General features: G+C 36.7%; 1 protein-coding gene across 1 annotated transcript; it reads left to right on the top strand.

The window, feature by feature from the left end:
* The first annotated feature begins 725 nt into the window (after positions 1–725).
* On the top strand, positions 726–23624 carry dbndd1 (dysbindin (dystrobrevin binding protein 1) domain containing 1). The gene is made up of 4 exons (XM_015373594.1): positions 726–1155; positions 6125–6268; positions 11529–11666; positions 22577–23624. The coding sequence occupies exons 1-4, from the start codon at positions 1125–1127 to the stop codon at positions 22729–22731; spliced, it is 468 nt and encodes a 155-aa protein (XP_015229080.1). The 5' UTR covers positions 726–1124; the 3' UTR covers positions 22732–23624.
* The last annotated feature ends 66 nt before the right edge of the window (positions 23625–23690 follow it).

Genomic DNA, 23690 nt, shown 5'->3' with positions numbered 1-23690 from the left:
GGCACAACTCCAATAAAGACTGAAAACATTACCTTGATCTGAAAAAGATTGGTATTTAAAACTAGCCCCAGAAAGAGGTAAAAAGCAGATAACACAAACACACACAAAAAAAGTTGGAAATAAAAGCTCTCACATCACTCATCTGCTTTACAAAAAATGTGCTTGACTAATTAAACCATCTAATATCCATTATACCAGTTTCTCTATTTTGAACTGAAAAAAAACTTGACTAATGCTCCATTTTTTCCTACAAAGAAAACTTCCTCCAAATCTTTCTGGCTTTATTCAAAGAGGTTGATAAATAAACCCTTATGCTGTAGACATTGTGAAATTGCATTATTCGTCCAGTAGGGGGCAGGCTGTAACAGCCAATTTAACTAGGAATAGGGAGGCACCATTTCCTTCTTATCTAAAGGTGTGGGATTTTTTTAACCCCTTTATAAAACCACCTTTGTTGCAGTGAATCGTGCTTTACTGTCATCTAAATGTCATGTCTTAATTTCCTGTATTCCATACACTACTATCTGACAAGACTGGGTGTGTCATTTTGCCTTGAATTATGGATTTGTGTGCCACCCTCACACATGTCTATACTCACACCCTAAGAACCAGCTTCTCATCTCCAGTGGTCCACAGCCCTCCCTGACCCCCCCACTCTCTCTCTCTCTCTTGCAGTCTGGGCTGTGTGCCAGCCCAGCCCTCCCCTTTTTCTGTTTCTCTCCCCTCTTAGCTCTGGATCTTTCTGTGTTTTCTGCACAGAGCCAAACCTCACAATGCTGCGTTTCCCAAAGCGAGTGGCTGATAAATCTGGTGTGATGTTGCTGTTTTCAGACTTCCTTGTCTGCAGTGCAGACTTCACATTGCTCTGATGGAAGAGTGGGACAGGTGGACTGAGCTGGAGGAGGAACTGCACATCTCCTGTTTGGAACAATTCTAACAGCTGTAGAAAAAAAAGAAAAAAGGGTGAAACAGAGTCATTTCAGAACCTAGGTCTCTCTGTGTCCACCCACCTCCACCACCCCCCTCTTTATTCTCTCCTATGCACACTCACTTGCATACATCCCCCTTCCCCATTTGTGTCCTCCTCTCCCCAATGCTGGTGTGGTGAGAAGCTGAAGAGCTGCATGGAGGCACAGGGAGGGGCAGGGAGGCCAGGTAAGAGCCATTTTCCTCTTCTTTCTATTTGATATCACATCCGTGAACAGGGTTGGCACAAAATCCTATTCTATCCATCCCACTTCGTGAGACTTGGGTTAAAAATATCTTAAATTCTTTTTTTACACTCTCATTTACACTGTGTGAGTTTCTCTTTTAGGTCTATGATCTTAAGCAACTCTTGAAGAGTTGATCAGTTGTTGTTATTTCTTTACAATGAATGTATTTTTGTCTATTCACACAGTTTAATTGTATGTTCTTTTGAAATCAGCTTACTGGAGGTCAACCATGCAAAAGCCGGACTGCTGAAACACAAATGGTTGAACAATAGAATGGTCTTTGTGTAAAAGCCATCCAGAGAAGGAGGTACTGTGGTGCTACTGAGTTAAGCTTTATTGAGGCTTTTGCAAAGAAATACAATTAAAAGTGATTAGTTTACAAATGCATATGTGTGTAGCATATGTTTGTTATAGATAGCATATGAGCACTCAGTGACACGCCCATCAAGATGTGATGAATAAAAGGAAGATTTCCAGTGAACTGAGTTTTTATTTATGGAATAAAAATAAAACGTAGCACCAAAATTATTGTTTTGAACAACTGAACATTCTTGCTCCGTAAATCATCCCTCATTAAGAACATGTAGGATTGCTGACATTAACTGTACATATTTTTCGGGAAAAAATTATTTGAACCACACTGCAATTAGAATTTCTAAAACAAATATCTAAAACAAGTATAAAAATCTAAAAGTTAAAAGTGGCTACACAACTGGTGCAACAAATAGGTGTGGTATGCACAAAAATGTCTAATTGTTCAGTAGCCATTCACAAGCAACTGGAGTTAGCAGCAAATGTTACAAAGTCATTATTGTGTTTAAATGGACCTATGAGCATTTATAGTCCCTCTTGAGGCTTTTCAACATTGTGTTAACCCAATAAAATAAAATTCTAAAATTGTATAAAGGGACTGTACTTTAAACCAAACATAGCTTACAATATGTAAGCTTGTATGAGTAATGCAAACAGCAAGTCTTAAACAGAGCGTGCACCAGGAGAAATGGGCTTGAGCATGCTCTTGCACGGGTTTAATAGACTTCCCTCTAGGGAATGGGTACAGGGTTGTGCATGTGCATTTTTTTTTTAAGTGGAGAGTGCAGGTCTTATAAAAAAATCTCGAAAATCCTCCACTATGCCTTTTAGTGTTTTGTAACTATTTTTTTGTGAATAACGTTTATAATTCCTCGTAGGATGTAGTATATTTGCTTTGCCATGTGGCCTTTACTTTCTTAAGAAAGGCTTTCACTAATGCTTGCATCCTAAAGTGAATATGTCTTAAAGGCCGATTATCAGATGATCTCTTGTAGTTTATCATTTAATTTGGTGAAATTGGCAGAAACATTTCTGACTATGACTAAAAATTTACTTTTTAAACATTTCTGACAGTTACATGAAGTATATTTGCTGGGTTATGCTTTACATAATCAAACACAAAGGCAAACAAATAAATATATATGTACATTGAGAATACAGGAAAAAAAATCCTTCCCAGTATGGCACCATGGGGTATGTTTATTTGTCCTTCTTGTCCTACAGTTGATCTGTTAATCCAAGGCGAAATTCAACTTATCCCCAGGAAAGAATCCCACTCTAGATCATTATCCCCCACCCGCATACATCTGTTCTTGTTCCATAATATGTTCTGGATTAGCTTTTTGCAGGGACAGCAGCAGTAGACCAACAAAGTCATTTGCAGAGAAAGACACACATATGAAAGCCAGCTTTGTTTTTATTTGTACGACACCAACACAACACTCAAGCTTCTTCATCTGCTGGTGGCTGGATAAGCTAAATAAACTTCTCTTTCGCTTTTTGCAGATGATATTGGGACTATCTCAATTAGGGCTGCAACTGACGATTATTTTGCAAAACGATTAATCTGTCGATATTTTTTTCAATTAACAATCAGATAGCCAAATATTCTTTTAAGAAGACTTTATACCAAATCAAACCATGTGAAACTAACTTTTCCACTTGAAAAAAATAAAAAAAATGATAGAAATAGAACTTTATTGATCTCACAGAGAAAGGAGAAAGGAACTCTTTGCATTTGACCCATTCCCGTTGGGGAGCAGTTGGCCGCCACTGTGCAGCAACCAGGAAACATTGTGGGATTAAGGGTCTTGCTCAGGAACCCAGAGTGCAGGCGTGGGGATCAAACCAGATACTTGCAACCTTCTCAGAGCATAAGCGCACTGCTCTAACCCACTAGGCTAACACTCCCCAACACTTCAAGTGTTCTGGATAGAGCATTTTGCCAGACGGAAATGTTTTTTTCATCATAAATGCTAAATGTTTATATATTTTTTTTTACAATCTTGGTATAATTACTGCTCTCAGTGGATTTCTCTGTTAGCAAAAGGCATGTTTTAGAGTCTCTATTCTCTAGTAAGTTATTATTCAATTACTAAATTAATTGACAAGTATCTCAATAATCGATAAATCACAATTAAATCAGATTAATTGTTTAGCCCTAATCTCACTGTCTCTGTAACAATTGCTATGTTATGCCTGAAGGCCTAAATCATTTAAAACCAGTGTAGGTTTGAACACTGGATGTGTTGGAATGCCATTAAACAATAGATAGTTAGTTATTAAACAATAGATAGTTAGTCATGAACGATGCAGAAGTCAGAAAAGCTTCATTTCAGGCAGAAAATTACGTTTGAACATGTATATTATGTATAATTAATAATACATGTGTAAATAATAAGATTGTGTACATAATTTCATGTTTATGTCTGCAAGGGGGATGAGGATTTGAAACTTATCTAATCATACCACTTCTTCCTATAGTCCTTAACAAAGTCATTCCCATTCCTGCTTTAGTTATGAGTCCATATTAGTCCAACGTCAACTAATAGAGTAAATAAATTAATGTATGTACATATAAACCTACAAATTCACATCCATGTTTGCCAACACACATCTTCATTCATACAACTGTTATCAACAGCTTTCACAGCCACAACAATTGTGAAAATATATATAGACCTATGTACAACCGCCAACAAAATGTTCACATTCCTTCTTCCAACTGATATTTATTTATAACATCAACCACTTTAAGTATTTCCTAAACAGTGTAATGCTTGGACATCGCTTTAATTCATCACTGACATATTCATAAGTATATTCTAATTCAATAATCCTTTTTCGTTAACCATAATGCAGCTTTTTATGGATAGCTGCGTGGTTAGATTGGATGCTTTGTAAACTGAAACCCATTCTGGTGTCTAAATATTGAATAAACATTTCATTCCAACCACAGAGGTTAAGCTGAAGCCTTTCAGGCTGTGGCTCCTCAGTGGAGAAATAAATCGATACCCAGTGATTCCCAATGGTTTCTCTGAGGGATATCAGAGAAGGTTCCTCCTAACACAGGCAGTTATGCATTCAGTTATCTCTTTCCAGAAATTCAAAAAATTTGAATATATACTGACTGTAGGAATGGTGGCTGCCATCTGGAGAGGCCCATCTGCTGCACTCCCACACTCCATTGCAACAGTCCTTAAGGTCTGATCATTTTTCATTTAAAACTGAAGCAGTGATTTCTGATTTTTTTATATTATTGTGCTATCTTTAAATGCTGTTTAAGCAACTGTCCACATTCCTATATATCTATAGATTGCGTAGCACCCTAATGCAACCTTTGTTTTTAGCTGTCAAACATTTGATGTCTTAACCTTGATCAAGCTTGACCTCTGCAAGGTGTTAACTCCTAAAAGAAAAATGTGCTATTTTAAGTTCCTTCTATTTAGAGACTTTAAAGCCTGTTAATAGGTCATGTGAAGGAGGTTAGAAATGTTTTAACTATTTGCTCAACAAACATTTCAGTAGAGCGTAATGAATGTGGCTGGATCCTGATGAATGTCACGTTTGAAGATGAAACACATGCTTAAAATAAAGTGCCTAAAACTGACTTTATGCTCCATCATCATGATAAAATTATCATTGTGTCACAGTGATGTCGCAACAGTTTTCTTAAGCGTTTCACCACATTTTGGTTATTAACGGCTGAGCAGACAGTTCAATCCAGCATTGCCAATAATGTTATGTACAATAATCCAATTAATGCAATGACAAAATATGCCTGATTTTTGTTTTTAATTTGATCCCTAAGTGTTTTTTACCATAGCTCTGTCATAGCAAAATGCCCATTCTTTTAAAATGAAATAGTTTCTTCTTCCTTTTTGTCAGACATAACTAACAAGAACCTACAGTGTTGAAAGTAAAAGTGATGACATTTTCCCTCTGAAATTTCTGTGCACTTTCATGCAGTACTACACTGATGCTAAATGGTCCCATAAATCACAGTGCTTGTGTGATTAGAGTCTGTTTTTTGTTGAAACACTTCCCAGTTATTACATCGATCCCTCTGTCTTTCCAACAGCATTTTGGTCACAGATTTTTTTCCCCAGGGTTTTAGGGCCATTAAGATATTATGTTTCCTATATTTTATTATTGTAAAAATAAAAACAAAAAGTCAACATAATGCAAGTGTTTTGTATGTCATGAAAGGCATAAATATGGGATTGTGGCTCTTGGTATGGGTGCCCAGTCAAGCATGCCAACTGTTTTTTCCATTGTTGTATGATAATTGTAGTACAATCTTAGTAGTACAAACTTTATTTAAAATTTTAATGTTTTTAATTAAGGTATAATTGTGGAAGCTGATATCTTCTAAAACCCTCAGCTCAGAATCTTGACTATGTTGGATCTAGGCATGCAAAGAACACAAAATGTTCCCTTTACATATGCTTTACAAATTGGCTAAAATGGGCTGAAAACTTAGTTTCAGTTTAATAATAAGTGATAAACCTGAAAGAAAAATTGTCTAATATATTTTTATTAAAAAGATTATGATTATATAGTTTGATAACTTTGCTTCCCCTCCCTCCCTATGCTAGAGCCCAACAAAGACATCCAGAAGCTGCTGAAGCCATCCAGCTCAGGTGATCTATCCAAGGAGCTGTTCCAGCACCATCCAGGGGAGGGAGAGGGCAGCTTGTCAGGCCACACTGCCAGCCTGCTGCACATCAGCGAGAAGAGACGTAAGTGACAGAAAAACCGGTAAAGAGAAGATGCCATGGCATCTATAAAACATTTATAAACAAGAACGAAATCACATGGACTTTTCAATCGTGAAACTTTCCATAAAGCTGCAACATTTTTCAGTTTTGACCATCTCTGTGTACTTTAAGTATTCTGCTCTACCAGTCGCAGAGAGTGCTGTGACACAGTTTTATCTGAAAGGACTTATTGTGCCACAGAGAGGCTTGTGTATATTTGCCGCCAATCCTCCAGGCCACCGAAGCACAGCCCCTGAAAATACAGAGGCTACATGAGTGACAACAAGGCCACTTTTATCTGCTTCACTAACCAAACAGTCAGAGGCTCACATTCCTGTCTCTGGGATTTGAAGCTGCACATTAACTAGCCCTATAACCTGGCAGGTCAGATTATATGGTGAGACAGGTGAGGGCAATCAGGCAGAGGAAGTTGGGCCGGATAAAAAAAAAAGAAACACAATATTAGCTTTGAGACAGAATATAAGGTATCCCAGATGCCTGGAAAGTTTGACTTATTTTCTGAATAATTAATTTCAGTGACATTTGTCAGTGTTTCCTGAATCTAACTAGAAGCTATGCACCAATATATCATTAATTTAAAGTCTATTGGTATCAAGATAAAGACAGAGGGGAAGTGAAAGCAGCTGTTAGTGTGAAGTAAGAAAATCATTATCAGGGTATGGTTTCTAAGATGACTCTGAGATACTAACAGGCCAGAATGGTATATGGGATTCACCAAACATCAGCTGCACAAAAGCTGTTGTTTTTTGTCTTATAAGAAGCAGCCGGACAGCCCCACGACTCTCCTACCTCAAAAATGAATCCAGTACTGCTTGATACCACAACCCAAAAACTACCCGAGGATACAACTTTAACTGCACTGCAAAAACGATCTAGAAATAAGTAAAAAATTCTTAAATTAGGTGTATTTACCCTTAATTTGAGCAGGTAAATGAGATAGTTTGCCAATTAAATGAGTAATTTTACTCTTAAAATAAGATAATTAGATAATATGGACTTGAAATAAGACAATGCAATTGTGTTTTCTTATTTTAAGTGTAAATTGTCTTGTTCCATTGTCAAAATGTCTCTTTTACCTCCTCAATTCAAGAACAAATGCACTTATTTTAAGAAAAATACCTTATCTAGATTTAGATTTTTTGCAGTGTGTGATTGTGCCTCTTGATGGTATGATCCATCAAGAGGCAATAAATTGTTACAATGAGTTTTTCGAATATGAAATATGGCATATCTTCTACCTCAGACTGGCTTAAAGTCAGCCCTTTGTTTTTGTAGCAGCTCAGAAGTAGCTTTGCTCAATAGACAACATGTCTTCATTCTTTCCATTTCTGACAGTGCAGTAGCGTACGCACATACGTGGAAGATTCTCCTTCATCTGGAAATGCACTTATGGCACCTTTGAGTCACAATAACCATGAATATTTCTGTGAGTTTGAACCTTGCAAGATGGTAAATACTGTATATAGGGTTACCTGTTGTTACACAATCGATTGTGTAAAGATCAGATCCAATTCTAGGAGAGTTTGTTTTGTAGATCAGCTTTGTCTGTGCATCACATGCATCCCTTTAGTGGATAAGACTTCAGTAAACAATTGAGGCATTTATGGATTACATATAGAGTCCTAAACCTTACCCTAATCCTACCCTAATCAAATCCTGTTTTGTGTTCTTAAACTGGCACCAAGGGAAAGTGCAGTAGCACATTATACACGTTTCATTACAGTATAAATGCAACATACAAAACAGCAGAGTAAAGCACAATCAAAAGTTAATATTTTATAAAATGCCCCAAATTACTTTACATTTAGACCCAGTAAATCTGTTATATATATAAGACAAAATTATGTAAATCTTCGACACAAAGACATGAATAAATAACTGAAAGTCTTACCATAGTGCTGCATAAATGTTTTGGTTACTTTTTATAAAAGCAGAAAAGTAAGAATTATTTTTGCAAAAAATTAAGAGAGAACTGGTTCAGTTTGAGTCTAAAAACACATATTTTTCTTAATAAAATTAGCTTGAGGCTTTCTCAGTGGTTACAATATTTTTTCATGCAGAGAGGGGCAAGAAAATGCTGTACTTCATTTACATCTGCTTCAGGCAAAAAATCCTTTCGGGTTTTTTTAGGCATGAGACGTGTCTTAGCAGGATTTCCCCCGCAATCAGATCTCAGGGGTTCCTCTGATCATCTTTTGAGATGAGGCAGTTGTTTCAGCCTGGGAGTGAAATAGCACTGATCAATAATTTAAGAGGTGAGGGGGATGGGGGATGCTTAAAAAGAAGATGCAGGAGAAAAGGCTGAAAAGGAAGTGCAGATAATTGGGAATTATAAAGCAAGAATTGAGGAACCTTGCAGCATAATTTCTTATTCCCATTGTTTCACTTTAATACGTTATTGTTTGAATTTAGATTCTCCCTGGAAGCACGTCACTCCCTACTTTCTGCATTATCCCTCTTCTCCTGCTTTACTTTTTATCTCCTCCCCCACAACTCTCTTTATGTTTCATTGCCTCTAATTTCCACTTACATACCAAAAAAGGTAAAAGCTATCAAGTCCTTCTCAGTAAATTAAATAAAAGACATCTTCTGGGGACATTTGCAACATTCGTACATATGTCCAATTAAAAAAAGTATATTTAAAAAATGTTTAACAGGTTTTTAGGATGTCTGTGCCCTTAAAATAATTTAAAAACATTTTTTCTTTTATTTCAAAACTGCCTTTTGATATATGCCTTTTGATATATGTTGTGTGTGCCATGTTAATTTAGGTTGTTTAGTAAGTTGTTTAAAACGTTTTTAAATTTTCATGTTTCCTTTTAGGATGTGTATGTGCAATTTTCTGAGAGCCCAGTGTATCAGTTTTTTTTGTTATTAAAGTTGCATAAACAATATGAGAATACACTCACTAAAACAAAAGGAAAAATTGCTTTTTGATTTTTTTAATTAATTTTGAATTTTGATTTTTTTTTTTATATAAATTTTTTTATTAATTTTGCAAAACTGGAAATTGACTGAGTTTTTATCTTTAAATGCTTTTAAGTTGAAAGTGAAAGAATTTCAAGCAGCCTCAACAATCTGTAATTGTTTTACTTGATATGTTTTTTATTCTTGGCCAAAACTCCCTCGAAAAAGAGGTTTTAATCTCAATGGGATTTTTCCCTGGTTAAAAAAAGGTTAAATAAAAAAAAATATATATATATATATATGCCCCCATGTAATCATATTTAAATGGTATTGGCAATTAGCAGAGAGATGTAAGTTTAATATAGAAAGAAATGCTTGGTGTAGGGTAATTGAGAGAAGAGAAAAAAGTGTTGCGACTGTTACTTAAAAAAATCACTGGAAATAGTTGGAAATAATAAAATCTGTCTATTATATGTCTATACTTTCTTGTTATTACATTTTGCTAGTTTATTTTCTATGTGTCTCCCACAAAACCATGTGTTGAATGTACTTGATGTGTTTTACACCTACAGTAAGTCATTGACTAGGCTGTTTTTGAATGACAAATTATCTCCTGTGAAACAATACTGGGACTGTTTGTTGGAGGATAAAGGAAATTAGGTACAGGAGACAAATAGAGCAGTAGGAGGTTTGGCTTTGCCTCTTTAGCAGGAAACAGCCTTGAATGCAGCAAGCAGACAGGATAATAGCAGCTTTCATTTGGCCAATCTCCATTTGCTCTCCTCTCCAAGTTGGGCTGAAAGCTTTGCTTTGGACCTCATTAGGTGAACTGTTGTCGAATAAATTATGAAAACATAACAAAATTCTCTGTTTCTTTGACAACTCTGGATTCTATTTAGAAACATATTTATATAATGCCATTTTTATGTGGCACACAATCATTAAATCATAAAAAGTCAAATATCCTGGCTTCATAGCTAGGGATCACTTGATTAATTTGCAGCACGAAGGCTCCTTTAATTGCCTTCCATAAGTTTTAGTAAAATTAGCTAAAGTTGAACTTTGCAGTCACATTTTCTTGACATTTCCACATTGGCATTTTCAAGCAAAAGCAAAGTTTGAAGAGAGAGTACATAACTATGAAAGGATCATATATAAAGGATCATATATACATTCCTGTCAAGGGACCAGTTTATATAAATACAACAACAAAACAAGAGATAAGGAAAAAACTGGAAAACAAAGGGATTTTATTCTTTAAAAAAAATTCTTAACAAAATACAACAATTAATTAGATTTAATGTAATAGAAGGATGGAAACACTTAAGGACCGGCAGGAACTCTTTATGAAGGGTTTTTAATGTTTAGAACAAGTTCAAATATTGGTCAGGTTTGATCCACAGTATTGATTTTTTTTCTGCATGGAAACTGAAGACAAAGAGAGGTTTTATTTTTACCAGCGTCACTGAGTTTCATGCATCCCAACCAAGAAAAGAATGGCCTGCTTGGAAAAAAAGCTACATTTTGAACTAACCTTCATTTAGTTTTATTTCTGTGGGTCACATGATATAAAGAGAGCTGTAAAGAAGATATCCTACACTCTGGAAGAACGGCAGGAGTTTTGCAAAGCAGAGAGGCAGGACTTGATGGAATGAAAGCTGAAATCCAATCAAAGATCCCTTAACCAAGTGTTTTTAGGGCAATACACCTATGCACCCAGGGTTCATTTCTTTTTTTTTGTTGGTACTTTTTATATCGTATTTTTTCTTTATATCTTTTTTCCACAAGGTATTTATACATTTATAAGAAGATAACATTTTTACAATGATTTATCTTACAAAGCACAGTTTAATGATCTTAACTGATTGCTTGTGGACTTGCAGCACTTTATGTATGAAGTCGTCATGCATTAACAGTGTGACTTCCCTTTAGGCCTGGTCGGAGTGCTGAGTCATGCACGCTACATGTAATTATGACCCTGCTGGGTGCAGCAGAAGAACATTTGACCTGCTGAAGAACAAGCTTTTGTGATAAAATGAACAGCTGCACTGTACCCAGGAGAAAAATGATGTAGTGGCATATTAAAGATGTTGCTATTTTCATCTCTTCCGGCTCCTTATTTCCAGTTTTTAGTCACAAACACAGGCGTAAGGCTGAAACAAAGGAGAGATTCAACAAATCTACTGGGAATTATTTAGAGGGTGTTTACCCAGAATGTGAAAGAAATCAGCTAACATTTCTTTTTAATAACCTTTCTACTTTTAATACCTTTATTTGTCTAAAGGCATGTTGGTTTTGTCCTGGTTCCCAACAGAACCTCTGAGCAGTGTGTCATCTCTGGAGGTCCACTTTGACCTGCTGGACCTGACGGAGCTGACTGACATGTCTGACCAAGAGCTGGCAGAAGTATTTGCTGACTCTGATGAGGAAAATCACAGAGAGTCCCCAGCAGGTAAGGCCTTCGAAACGAAACGGTCCTACAGTAAACATGATGGATTAGGAAGTAACTGAAAGAGATGAACAAGTCTCACGATTAAAGCTGATCAATTTTCCTAAAGAGGGAAAACAGGTCATCTATAATAGAGTGGAGCTCTATTGGAAAAAGAAAAAGTTCAAATATGCAGAGTAATTACAGGGCCTAGAAATATATTAATTCCTCCTTAAGTTTTTTTTTACATTTTCAACTAACAAATTCATCTGGTATTTGATTGTTTGGTTGCACAGTTTGAGTACCATATTGAACTACCAACAGTAAATTAATAAAATATGAAATAAATGTAAAGAGTCAATAATAATGAATCAGGGATACTAAATAATCTGTATACGTGTTTCAGTGAGATGTAAATAATCATGTCAGCAGGATCCATAAAACTTGTCAAGCAATAATAAACTCAAAGGTCATGGTTTGTAGGCTACATATTTTTTGGTGAGTTCTTTGGGGTTTTTTTTTTTCAGAGGTTCCTTTTGCCGAGTATGTTAACTAATTACAGTGCCTTGACATGTTAATTTCCCAATAACTTTTTCACATTGCCCTTTAAACTTGTGTATCACTGGTGTTAAATGAGGAAGACCAACACACACTAGGTTATGATGATGATGATGATGATGATGATGATGATGATGATGATGATGATGATGATGATGATGATGATGATGATGATGATGATGATAAGTATACAGGAAAGTTATACATCAGGTTTTCTTTGCTGTTAAAAATCTAAAAAATATGAAATAGATTTTTGTTTATCCATCATTATTCAAAATCTCCTTAAAAATCCAGTGTATTCAAAGCCTTTTATAAGTCATCCAATTGATCAATTAAGTCTACCAGTTCAATTACTAAATACAGATATTCTCTGAAGCTCTCGGAGGATTGTTCGGGAATTTTGGAAAACTAAAATATCATAAAGACCAGGGAATAAAGCAACCAGCCAGGAAAGACAGTAGAGGAGACGTTTAAAGCAGGGTTTGGATATGAAATAACCTCACAAGCTTTTCATATCTAATGGAGCACTGTTCAGTCTGGTTTTAATTTATTGTTCTTTTTTTTTTTTTACTTTACATGGAGTTGTCATTGGTGTCTGAGTTGAACTGGATGCCAGTCACTTCTGAGTATCCACACAATCCATTCAATTGCCAAAGTGCACTCTCACAAACAACTGCAGGTGCTTGGTTCCAGGTACTGAAAGATTCCCTTCCATACAGCCCATATTTTTGTCTTCAGGTAACACAGAATACATGTCAGATTACATAATACTATTTATATTTCAGCGATAGTATCTAGGTATTACTTTATTGTATGTCTTGTAACACGTTGGTTGTTCTGTTCTTTTACATCTTTGCAGGTGATGAAGCATACTGAAAATCCCTTTTATCCCTTTTTATCCCTTTTATCTCCTCTTTCTTGCATCTTTTCTCATTTTTTTCTGTTTTTTCTTTCCTGTTCTACGTGCATTGCAGTGTCCAAATAATCTGTAAAACTCTCTGCATAATTATAATAAAGCTATTTATATGCATAAATCAAGTAGGACACTATGGCGATAACCGTACTGCTCCTCTTGTGAAAGTAAAATCCGCCGAACAGTGCGGGAAGTTCCAACCAGAAGTATATTCAGGGAAAAAATGCTAGATGTATAGGTGCTGAACTACTGTTGTGTCAGTCTGCTCATCAAATAATGAGGCTCCAATATAAAGACTATTTTAAAGATATCAGCAAAAACTTACAAAACGTCTCTGTAATGTGTTTTTTTTTATATTTAATTATATAACTTTCAAACTTTCATGTGTTGCTCTGTGAATACACGCTACTTGGTACTTGAGGCATTCAAAAAGTGGTGAGTTTGTAAGGGGTGCTCTTCTAAATGGACCAAGCACACATCTCTGTGGTAAAGTCAAGGCGATGAGAATGTGGAGTAGCCTTTTTTAGGTATGGCATGATTTTCTGAAAGAACTAGCATTTAATCTTCAACATTAGAAAAATCAAGCATGCTTTTCGTATTAATATGAATCAGAAGGTATATATACATACATCTGCACAAAGTTAAAGCTGCAGTCCCAGATTTGGCCCTGAAATTAGGAAGCAGTGATTATTCAGCACATACTGAGGTAAATCCAGTCTCCTGTTTCTCTCTCACTATCACCTCAGAACTAAAAATAGCATTTTAGTCATTTTTCTTGAACAGCATTATCACCTTTATCTTCAAGAAATTCATCTTTTCCCTTGTTCCTCTTTTGGTTTATTGCTGAAGCTTTGTGAAAGGATCTTGCTTAAGTTTTTTTGTTCTTTTTTCGTTGAGCATAATGTTGCTGTTTGAAATGCAAGGACATATTTCTTGCACAGAACTTAGGGAGTTTGTAATAAAGCATACGTTGCTAACAAAAGTGCTGTAATATATGTTAAAGTATCTATTGAATTACTTGAATAAAGGAATAGAAACAAGCTGTGAACCAAAATCTAACACGTTTACATTAACTACACCCTTCATGGACCAACATCATTAATTAGTTCAGATTTTTTAGTACCGGTAAGTCAAAGTAACAGCTGAAGTCACTCAACTAAAAATCACCTAACACGTGTGTAGCTGCATGAAATATTTAATCATGCTTCTTCTTTTTTTTTTATTATTTCTACTCAGCACTGTTGAGCAAATAATGAAATTCAGCACCTTCTCCCAAATAACAATTTATCTTTTGGCAAAAAAGATAACCAAACATTTCAGACTTAAAACAGAGAGGAAATAGACCTTAGTTCAACTGTAGGGAGCAAATATATCCTTTTTTATTAAAAAATATCTGTTATCATACTGAATGAAATTTGCAGTTTGACTTTATGGCGCCTAAGACAATAAAGGCAAACACAAATTAAATACCATGGCAAGATATGTATAAATTATTTCTTTTCTTAATAATGAATTATTTACTGTATATTTAAAAGACATCAACTTGTTACTTCTACAGTCTAATAAACACTCAGATAAAATGTCTCTTTTTTTAACTTAGTTATGATAAGAAACATCATTTATATTTGCAAAATGCTTTTTTTCAATCAACTCCTGTATTAAAATTTAGAAGTTTGTACACATATGTTTAGTATTTATGGAATAAACTCTAGGTTGGGTTTTAAGTAGTTTCAGGAATTGTGGATCATACCTCGGGCCAATTTGCTGTTACAGAGACAGGTCTTTAGGCCACTTTACTTTCCAGCTCTGCCCACAAATGTCCTTAGAGACTGAGATCAGAGCTCTGTGATGGTCACTTCAATACACACACTCTATGGTCCTAAAATTGATTCACTGCTAATCTGGAGGTATGCTTTGGGTCATGGTTCTTTTGGATGATAAAACTTTCAAGCTTTAACTTCCTCACTGGTGTCTTGGACTACTGCTTCAGGGCTTCCAAAATATGTCTTTTCCTCACGATGCACTATTTTGCAAAGTGCACCCGGTATCTCCTGCAGAAAACAATACACACAAAATGAAGTTGACATCATGCAACTTAGCAGTTGATATATTCTTTTCAGCATAATTTCTTTATTTCCTCCATCAGTATGCCAATACGCTTCAGCTTTTGTCTTATCAGATCATGTATTGTGACTCCATAGGTTAACAGTATTTTTTTTTTAGTGTCAGCCTGCATCTCCTTAGCCAAATCTTTTTTTTATGTTCTGGGGCTGATAAACACGCAACCCAAATTGTCTGAAAAATATTATGATGGGACATTTTCCTAGTGTTAAGACTTTGTGTAAGTGCTTGAACTGAAGAAAGTGGCTTTTTTTGAGCATCTGTAAATTGTATTAAACATGAACCAGACTTGTCGTCCACAATGCTCTCTCTGATATCTTGGTTGGTTTCTTTTGATTTTCCTATGATGTCACACAGAATAGCATAGTGTTTCAAGTGTTGTCTTAAATTACATCTACAGGTGTGCCTCTATCTAGCTATGTCAGGTTATGTGGAGGTTTGAAGAGGACCCAAATGCAGAGACTGAAGTGGTTTCTTGCTAATTGAAAAATCCAAAAGGTGGGAACTGAGGCAAATCTCCAAAAATATCAAAATAAAGAAAAACAAAAACCAGAAGACTTCAGGGAAGATACACATAAGAAATGACGAGGAAGCACCTAACAGTGACTGAAGAGGAGGAGTATAAATGGGAGACTGAACAAAGACTGGGTTTATCAGCAGACGAGGAACAGGTGTGGATGGAAGCATCTATAAGGGAGCTGACACAAGGGGGCAACGGAGGGTAAACAGGAAAAAACAAAAACAACTGCAATAACACAAAATGAAAATTAAACCAATTAAAACTCAAAAAGAAAACCTAAACAGAACCAAAACCATGACAAACTACTGCAAAGGCATAATCAATCAAAAGCATACAGGTTATAACATCATCATGTGAGTTTTACCATTTTAGTAAATTATTGCAATCCTACTGTATATATAATTTGACCTTAACTTATGTAGTTTTAGAAAAGTTGTTGAAATAAACCATATCATTATTCTGGCATTTAGCAGATATAAATGACCTGGTAACCCTATGTAACCTTTGGCATTATTCTGACTCTCACAGCAACAACAGCTGTGTTTCTTTATTAACATATATGGCAGAATTAATCAGTTTATTGGAGTGAAGATGACAAACAACACATCAAATTAGACTATTATTATTTATTTCGACTAAAAAAAATAGATGGGGCTGGCAAATGGATTGCTGTCATAAGATGTGTCATCTGGTGCAACACAGTGACCTGATTTATTATTACATTATTCAAAGTTTTATATTTCTACTGTTTTTTTCATGATGTGAAGCTCAATAGCATTAGCTGTCCATAAGGAAGCAGTCTTCATATATATTTTAATAGAGCTATAGAAATGTAAAATTGAAATGCAGTGATATGCAGGATTAATTCAGTCAAGAAGTAAAATAATAGTAAAGCCTTAGGAGGCCTTAAAAGTAAAACAAGCTTAATTAAACAAGGGTTTTAATGAAATAATCAATGCACTGTATGGAAGAAACTATCAGAGGGTCAGTCTATGTGTTTAAAATGTAACATTCAAATATCACTCTAAATAAGACCAATGATTTAACGCGTAAAATAATATATTTTTGGTGGATTCAGATTTTCTAAATTGTGTTTTTCAATCTAAATTATGAATCAGGTGGGAAAACACTGAGGACATGTCAGGGTTGAGACAACGGTTAAAGGGAGGAGGAGCTAAAGATGGGTTACTGAGTTCAAGCTAAACGGAGGCTCCTAAATAATTGATTTTCCCCTCTGGAAACAAAGCCTGTTCCTTCTCAAGCCATTTAAACACAACCAGAATGCAAGGAATTTATTTTTTGCACATTGTCTTCTTAGACTCAAACATTGTGCTGTCTGAAATTTTTCCTTTAATTTGTTTTGTCACAGTCACTTCCTTTTGAAGAGTAACAGATTTTATATTATGTAAATTTTGACATATTGCAAATAATGTTCAGTCGGGGGAAAAAATAAAAAACAGACAATAATTTAAAGGGTTTTTCAATTCTACAGACTTTCAACAAAAGAATGACAATGGTGTCCCATTGGTTTGCCCTTTGTTTTATCCTCAAATAAGCTTCATGAACCATGAAGTTTAGGCTCACACACACAACCGACCACAGGCAGAGCTTTGTCACTTCAGCAGCAGCATGAATGTAACTGATGACATAGCAGTCAATTTGCAACTGTTCAGCTTTTGCTGATTAAAAAACATCATTCAAATAAGAGCTTTTTTAGAGTGGATAATTGCTTTTTAGTCAATACATGTGTTATATTTGCAGTGATCAAATGACTCAGTAAAAATCAATTGAGTAATCCATTTTCAGACTATTTAATGAGAAAGTTTGGCTGCATTTAGAAAAACCATTCAGCAGCAGGTTCCTGGCCCTGTCATTGTGTTTCCACTGAGAAGTATCTAAGCTTTTTTTTTTAATTGAATTATTTGTTATCTAAAAGCTGTTTTGATTAGGTACGATTTACTTCATTCATTTTGTATACACAGATTGGTTACAAAACGAAATTTCTTTTTGTACAGCTCTCAAGACATTTCCATTTCTCAAAGTGCAGTGATCAAATGTAAACATTACACTTAGATATGATTTACAATTTTTCCTACATTCAGCTTTTTTCCCCCGTTTTATTTAACATTCATCAGTCTAATGGCATTGGAAGAAACTGGTTTGGAATCTGCTGGACCTTCATCGGATGCTTCGTAGTCTCTTCCCAGAGGGCAGCAGGGAGAACAGTGCATGTTGGGGGTGTGAGGGGTCATTTATAACGTTACAGGCTTGGGAAACGCAGCGCTGGGATGAAATGTGTTTTATGGAGGCAAGAGGAGCCCTGATAATCTTCTCTGCTGTTCTCACTACACTCTTCACCTTCTTCCAATCTTAAGGCTAATTTATTCTTCTGACGCATAGCCTCTGCAACCCTCAAATCCGTCTCTGTGCCTGGCCACGCCCCTCGCGCAGAGGCTCTGCAACCGTCGTCGCACACCTCAAAAAAACCCTGACTACACATTGGATGGTCGCAAACCTGCGCAGACCTCAAGTGGAAGTGCGCAGACAAAAAGCAGCTGTGATTGGTCCTTGGTATGCCTTTCCGGCTTTCTGCATGGTCGTCCTTCTCGATTCGGTGCCGGGTTGCGCCATTTTTAAAAACCAAATCACTTTTGTGCCTTTTTGACCAGTGAGGTGGTGTTTACTGTCCAGGTGGGGGTGTCTGTGATGTGCACCCCCAGGAATTTGGTGCTGTAGACCATCTCTACAGCTTAGCTGTTGATGAGCAGTGGAGCGTGGTTAGGCAAATTTCTACTGAAGTCAACGATGATCTTTGTTTTCTCCATGTTCAGGATCAGGCTGTTATCTTTGCACCTTTCCACCAGCTGCTCCACCTCCTCTCTGTTGTCCAGGTTGTTGTCGTCTCTCATGAGGCCCACCACCGTGGTGTCTGCAAACTTCACGATGCGATTGGTGGTGAACTTGGGGACGCAGTCATGTGTCATTAGAGCTAACAGCAGGGGGGTCAGGATGCAGCCCTGAGGGGAGTCTGTGCTTAGACTGATGACATTAGAGGTGTTCTGTCTGAGCTGGACTGATTGAGGTCTGTTAGTGAGGAAGTCTAACAGCCAATTACAGAGGGGTGTATTGAAGCCCAGCTGTTCCAGTTTTCTTATCAGATGCTGGTGTTGAAAGCTGAACTGAAGTCCAGGAACAGCATCCGCATGTGGGCGGTTCTTCTCCTCCAGGTGTGCCAGGCTGAGGTGAAGAGAAGAGGACATGGCATCCTCAGTGGAGTGGTTCCGTCAGTAGGCAAACTGGAACGGGTTGCATGTTGGGGGGAGACTGGAGATGATGTGTTTTTTTAACCAGCCTTTCGAAGGACTTGATCATGATGGGAGTGCGACAGGCTGGTAATCATTGAGTGAGTTGACCTGAGGCTTCTTTGGAACCGGAATGACGGTGGCAGACTTGAAGCATTCTGGCACTATGGATTGGTTCAGCGAGGTATATGCCTTGCCATATCCTGCTGGTGTTTCTGGCGACGTGGAAAAGATTTTGGATTTTCTGGCTTTGGTTCTGCTTTGCTGATCTGATGGCACGGTTTAAATTGGCACGCGCTGTTCTCAGTGCCTCTTTATCACCAAACTTGAAGGATGAGTTCCGTGCTTTTAGTGTTTTCCGAACCTCTCCATTTATCCAGGGTCGTTAGTTGCTCGGATGGTGACGTTCTTTGTGACGCTGACATCCTCAATGCATTTGTTGATGTAGGCTGAAACAGTCATGGCATAAACATCTATATTTATTTTGTTGTCATAGGTTGCTGCAGCCTTGAAGATATTCCAGTCAGAGCATTCAAAACAGTTTGGGAGTTTCTCCAAGGCACCCTCAGACCACCCTCAGACCACACTCGGACCTTTGGTTAGCTGGGGCTTGTAATTTACAGTTATGCAGTTTCACAGAATCCAATGTAGTCCAAAATGATCTAATAATAGTAGTACAAGCCAATAAGATATTCACATTTGGATTCAATGAAAGTGCAGCTGCATCCTCATTAAGTTTTTTATTTCATTTTCCAACTGCACATTTTGTAAACTGGTCAGAAAAATGATCTGTCTAGGGAAACATAGACAGTTACACCAGATCTGTGACTTTGCAGCAGTCATTTATACGGGGCAAGTACGCGTGACATGGGAGAAAAACAATCCACTATTAGCAGAAACAAACATTGAATAGAATCAACAAATCTATCTGCTTCAATAAATTGAGTTTCAGAGGACATAAAGAAAAAAAAAGCACAGTTAACAAGTTTTTTTATTGAAGAAAATAATAGAGTACACTGTGGTTACGAAGACAGTATAATCTTTTAGTAGCTTGATCTGTGAGGAAAACAGCTGAACAGAGGACCACTGAGACATTAACACTATTTTGAGATAAAATTTAAAAGAAGAAGCATAATGACTAGAAGACCGGCCTGCTGTTCTACTTTTAAATTCTAATAGCCATTAGTACGCCTGCAGGGAGGGAAGGACTCTGTTGGGAACTATTACAGATGTATGACGGATTTAATGGGAGCCAATGAAGAGAAGCTATAATCCATTGAAAATGGTCTCTTCCTTTAATTATGAACTGTATTCTTTCTATATTTTTTCCAAACAGCTAAATCATCATTGATAAAAAAGGTGCATTGATACTACCATTTAAAATGCAGACAAAAATTGTATCCTTCAAATCTATAGTTAAGAGCTACTTTCTCTCTTCAGCCTTTCGGCTTTGCTCCTCCTTTGGGAGCACAAGTCTGTTTATAAAAGCACCACCGATTGTAGAAAAGGTCAGATTCCAATTCAAACTGACTGCTTTTAGCACTGTTCTAAGCCTTTAATGACCTCACAGATCATTAAATGCTTGTCTTAGTTGCCCTAGTTTTTAGCTTTATTTGGGCTGTGCAAGAACACATATGCAGACAAAAAAGAAATGTTATGTTAGTTTGTTTTGTTCGATCTTTAACTCAGGAAAAACAAACACATGCACACATGTAAATTTTTACAAACACTGAATTAATGTTACAGCTTATTGTGATGTATAGTTTACTGTTCTGCAACACAATATGCTGAACCACAATCATAGAAATACTAACTTTCAAGCTGTACCTTACAAAGTGTTGGAAAACTGGAACACAAAGTGATTCAAATTGACTAACAGAAGCAGAGAAGAATATATTTATAGCACTGTTGCGACATAGACAGCTTGGTGCCTGGCAAGAGAACAAGGGGCAAAAAGGAAATCATCTTTACCATTGTAATGCAGAAATATTTTCCAATTGTCTTTCCATCTTTCCTGCAACCCCAGTGCTAAAAGAGACTCAAACAGGGAATGAAAAGCATGCAAAATTATCATGTGTGCATTACACAGGCAACATTCACTTTACACAAACTGCAGATATTTATTTAGTAACATTAATACACCAGGGAGGTTACTTCCATGGCACACGCGACTGCGGAGTCCTTCCTACTTCAGAAGAGGTTGACATCTCATTAAAGTCCAACAGGGAGGCAATCAATCATCTGAGATCAATATTTGTCTTAATCCAGCAGCTCTGCTCCTTTTTCATCGGCTCTCAGTCTTTAATTCATGGATGGAAACTATGCGTTTCTGAGGAGATATAAAACCAGAGCAGCAGGAAAGAAAAAGCCAAGCATTAATCTAATATGTGCTGTGAGAATGAGCTCCCTTTTACTCATTTGTAGATGATTTGATGTCATCTACCAAGGGTTGATATCACCACCAAGTGGCTTAAAATGATAGTAAAACCTTAAACTCAGCTCCATGTCTGACCAGTCTTGGTGTCTTTCAGGTTGTGCATTTACAACTTTTTAATTGCTTAATGAATGAAATTATTTTCTTTGACTTTATCTGAAGAAAAAGTCAGATATGACGTGCCCTTGCTTTGTTAATGTTTTTGTCTTAATTTTATTGTTTTGTCCTAGATGCAAAAATGTGAAGAAAAATGAAACAGGATAAAAAAAATGGGTTTTTTTGAACCTGTAGTCTCCTGGAGTTATTAAAGTGTAGACTCACCTTCCAGTTACAAATCTGTTTCTGTTTCTCTTTACCAGATTTCATATATTATTGTCTTTGCTTCATAAAGTTCAATGGGGGGGGTGGGGGTTTGGGGGGACTTAAACAATCTGCTGGATAACCCTCCACCAAACTGTAAAAAGCACTTGTTATTGCATTTGACACAATATGGCTGCACCATCAGTGTGAATGACTGAATATAAATAATTTTGGAGTCTTTCAACTTGAAAAGGTGTTTTTTAAGCAGAGGTTGTTTAGATGGGAGAGACAGCAGGCTTTCAGCAGCCTAATATGTGAGTTTTTACATGATAAAACTTCAGTAATTTTCTTAACTTACATCAACTTACTAATTTTCTCTAAATAAACCTCAGAGGTATTCCAGAGTTTTGTGGTTTGACTGGATTTTAAATTGAGTACACATAATAAATGCAAGTTTAATACCATAATTGTGCCTCCATTTCACGAGTATATAGTCAGTAAATAACAATAAATGTCAAGAAGCATTTATTTCATGAAGGTTATTTTGTATGGAAGAGCAAGTTTTAGTGTAAAGTATGCTATAAAGATTCAGTTTCATCCTGTGTTGAGCTCCTCATATAATTGCCAGTGTAATTAAAATGATAAACGTAACACTTAAACTTTCTCCAGTATAGTTTCTATAAATTATACCAGAGAATTGTCATTTCTGTGCTTTTATCCTTAAAGAACCAGCAAAAACAAAGAAAATATCCATCTGTTTTAACCAGTGTTGTCTCTGGTCCCCAGGTTCCCACCAGCCTGTGCTGCCCAGGGGTGGCTACATGCGCTCCCCGTCATGGACGCGGTGCAGTAAAGTGGAGCTTCCTCGTGAGAGAAAGCATCACAGTGACTCAGACACAGCAGAGCCCTTAATGAAGCTAGAGAGGACAAAGCACCCGTAAACCCCAACATGGAACAAGAAGGAGAGAGACCGCCCAGAGCCTGTGGGACAGATACAGTGGTGAAACCAAACCACCAAGACGTCTCAATCTGCCACTGTACGCTCAGCCGATGTCTAACAGTGCTCATCTGTCGAGGCTCAGCTCTGGAAACTCTGCTCTCTACTTTAAAGATAATGATGATGTGCAATATTCTCACTGTTCCTACTCTCTTCTCACACTAATACGAGCAAACCTTTGCAGCCATCATGTTTTTATAGGAGAAGGATTGTTTTTTTTCCTACACTGGTCTTCCAGATGAAACAGACAGGGTATGGGGTTAACAGTGTATTGGCGCCTTTTTCCTTACAACACCTCAGGGTGGGCCAGTATAATTAGATTGGCCATAAAGGTTAAAGCCACAGTGATGGCAGACCTTGAGACATTAGCTAAAAGAAAAATGAAAACATCCCACTGATGCTGACTGAGATTTACTGTGTTTCTTATAAATTCATCATGCATTTTTTGCTGCATCTAAAGTAAACAATGGTAGCCTTAACAGAGGATGTGTGAGGTGAATCTCTATCTTTTAGTGAAATGTGTGCTGTGATGCAAAATGCCTGAATGAAAAACAGTTGCACTTCTCTCTCTAAATTGTACACCTAGGCGCCCCCTGCAGGATTGTTGTTCGTTGCAACAACAAAGACACCAAGCAGTAACATGCAATAATTCTTTCCATACTCACATTTTCTTTACCTTTTTTAAGACACCCCACCACCACCAGCCAAAACACAAATTTTTGGGCTGCTACAGCTGCAGTATGCAGACGCCCGTGACAGTGATTACTTGAAATTAAAATAAATCCATGGCAAATTTCAGCCTGATTTGTGTGGATGCCAAAAGAAGCAAAACAACAAATACCTGGTTAGAAAGTGCCAACATTTTTTTTTTTATGATACAGTTAATTCTTTACTGCCTGTGAA

Source organism: Cyprinodon variegatus, unplaced genomic scaffold (genome assembly GCF_000732505.1).
Source record: "Cyprinodon variegatus isolate N-32 unplaced genomic scaffold, C_variegatus-1.0 Scaffold5, whole genome shotgun sequence".
Lineage (NCBI taxonomy): Eukaryota > Metazoa > Chordata > Actinopteri > Cyprinodontiformes > Cyprinodontidae > Cyprinodon > Cyprinodon variegatus.
Note: the sequence above shows the minus strand (reverse complement) of the source record. Positions and strands in the feature narration are given on the sequence as shown.

Excerpts from the sequence above, each read along its gene's own strand:
- dbndd1 (XM_015373594.1), top strand. The coding sequence starts at position 1,125 with ATGGAGGCACAGGGAGGGGCAGGGAGGCCAG. Across the intron at positions 1,156-6,124 it reads GGGAGGGGCAGGGAGGCCAG|AGCCCAACAAAGACATCCAG; the intron begins GTAAGAGCCATT and ends TCCCTATGCTAG. Across the intron at positions 11,667-22,576 it reads TCACAGAGAGTCCCCAGCAG|GTTCCCACCAGCCTGTGCTG; the intron begins GTAAGGCCTTCG and ends TCTGGTCCCCAG.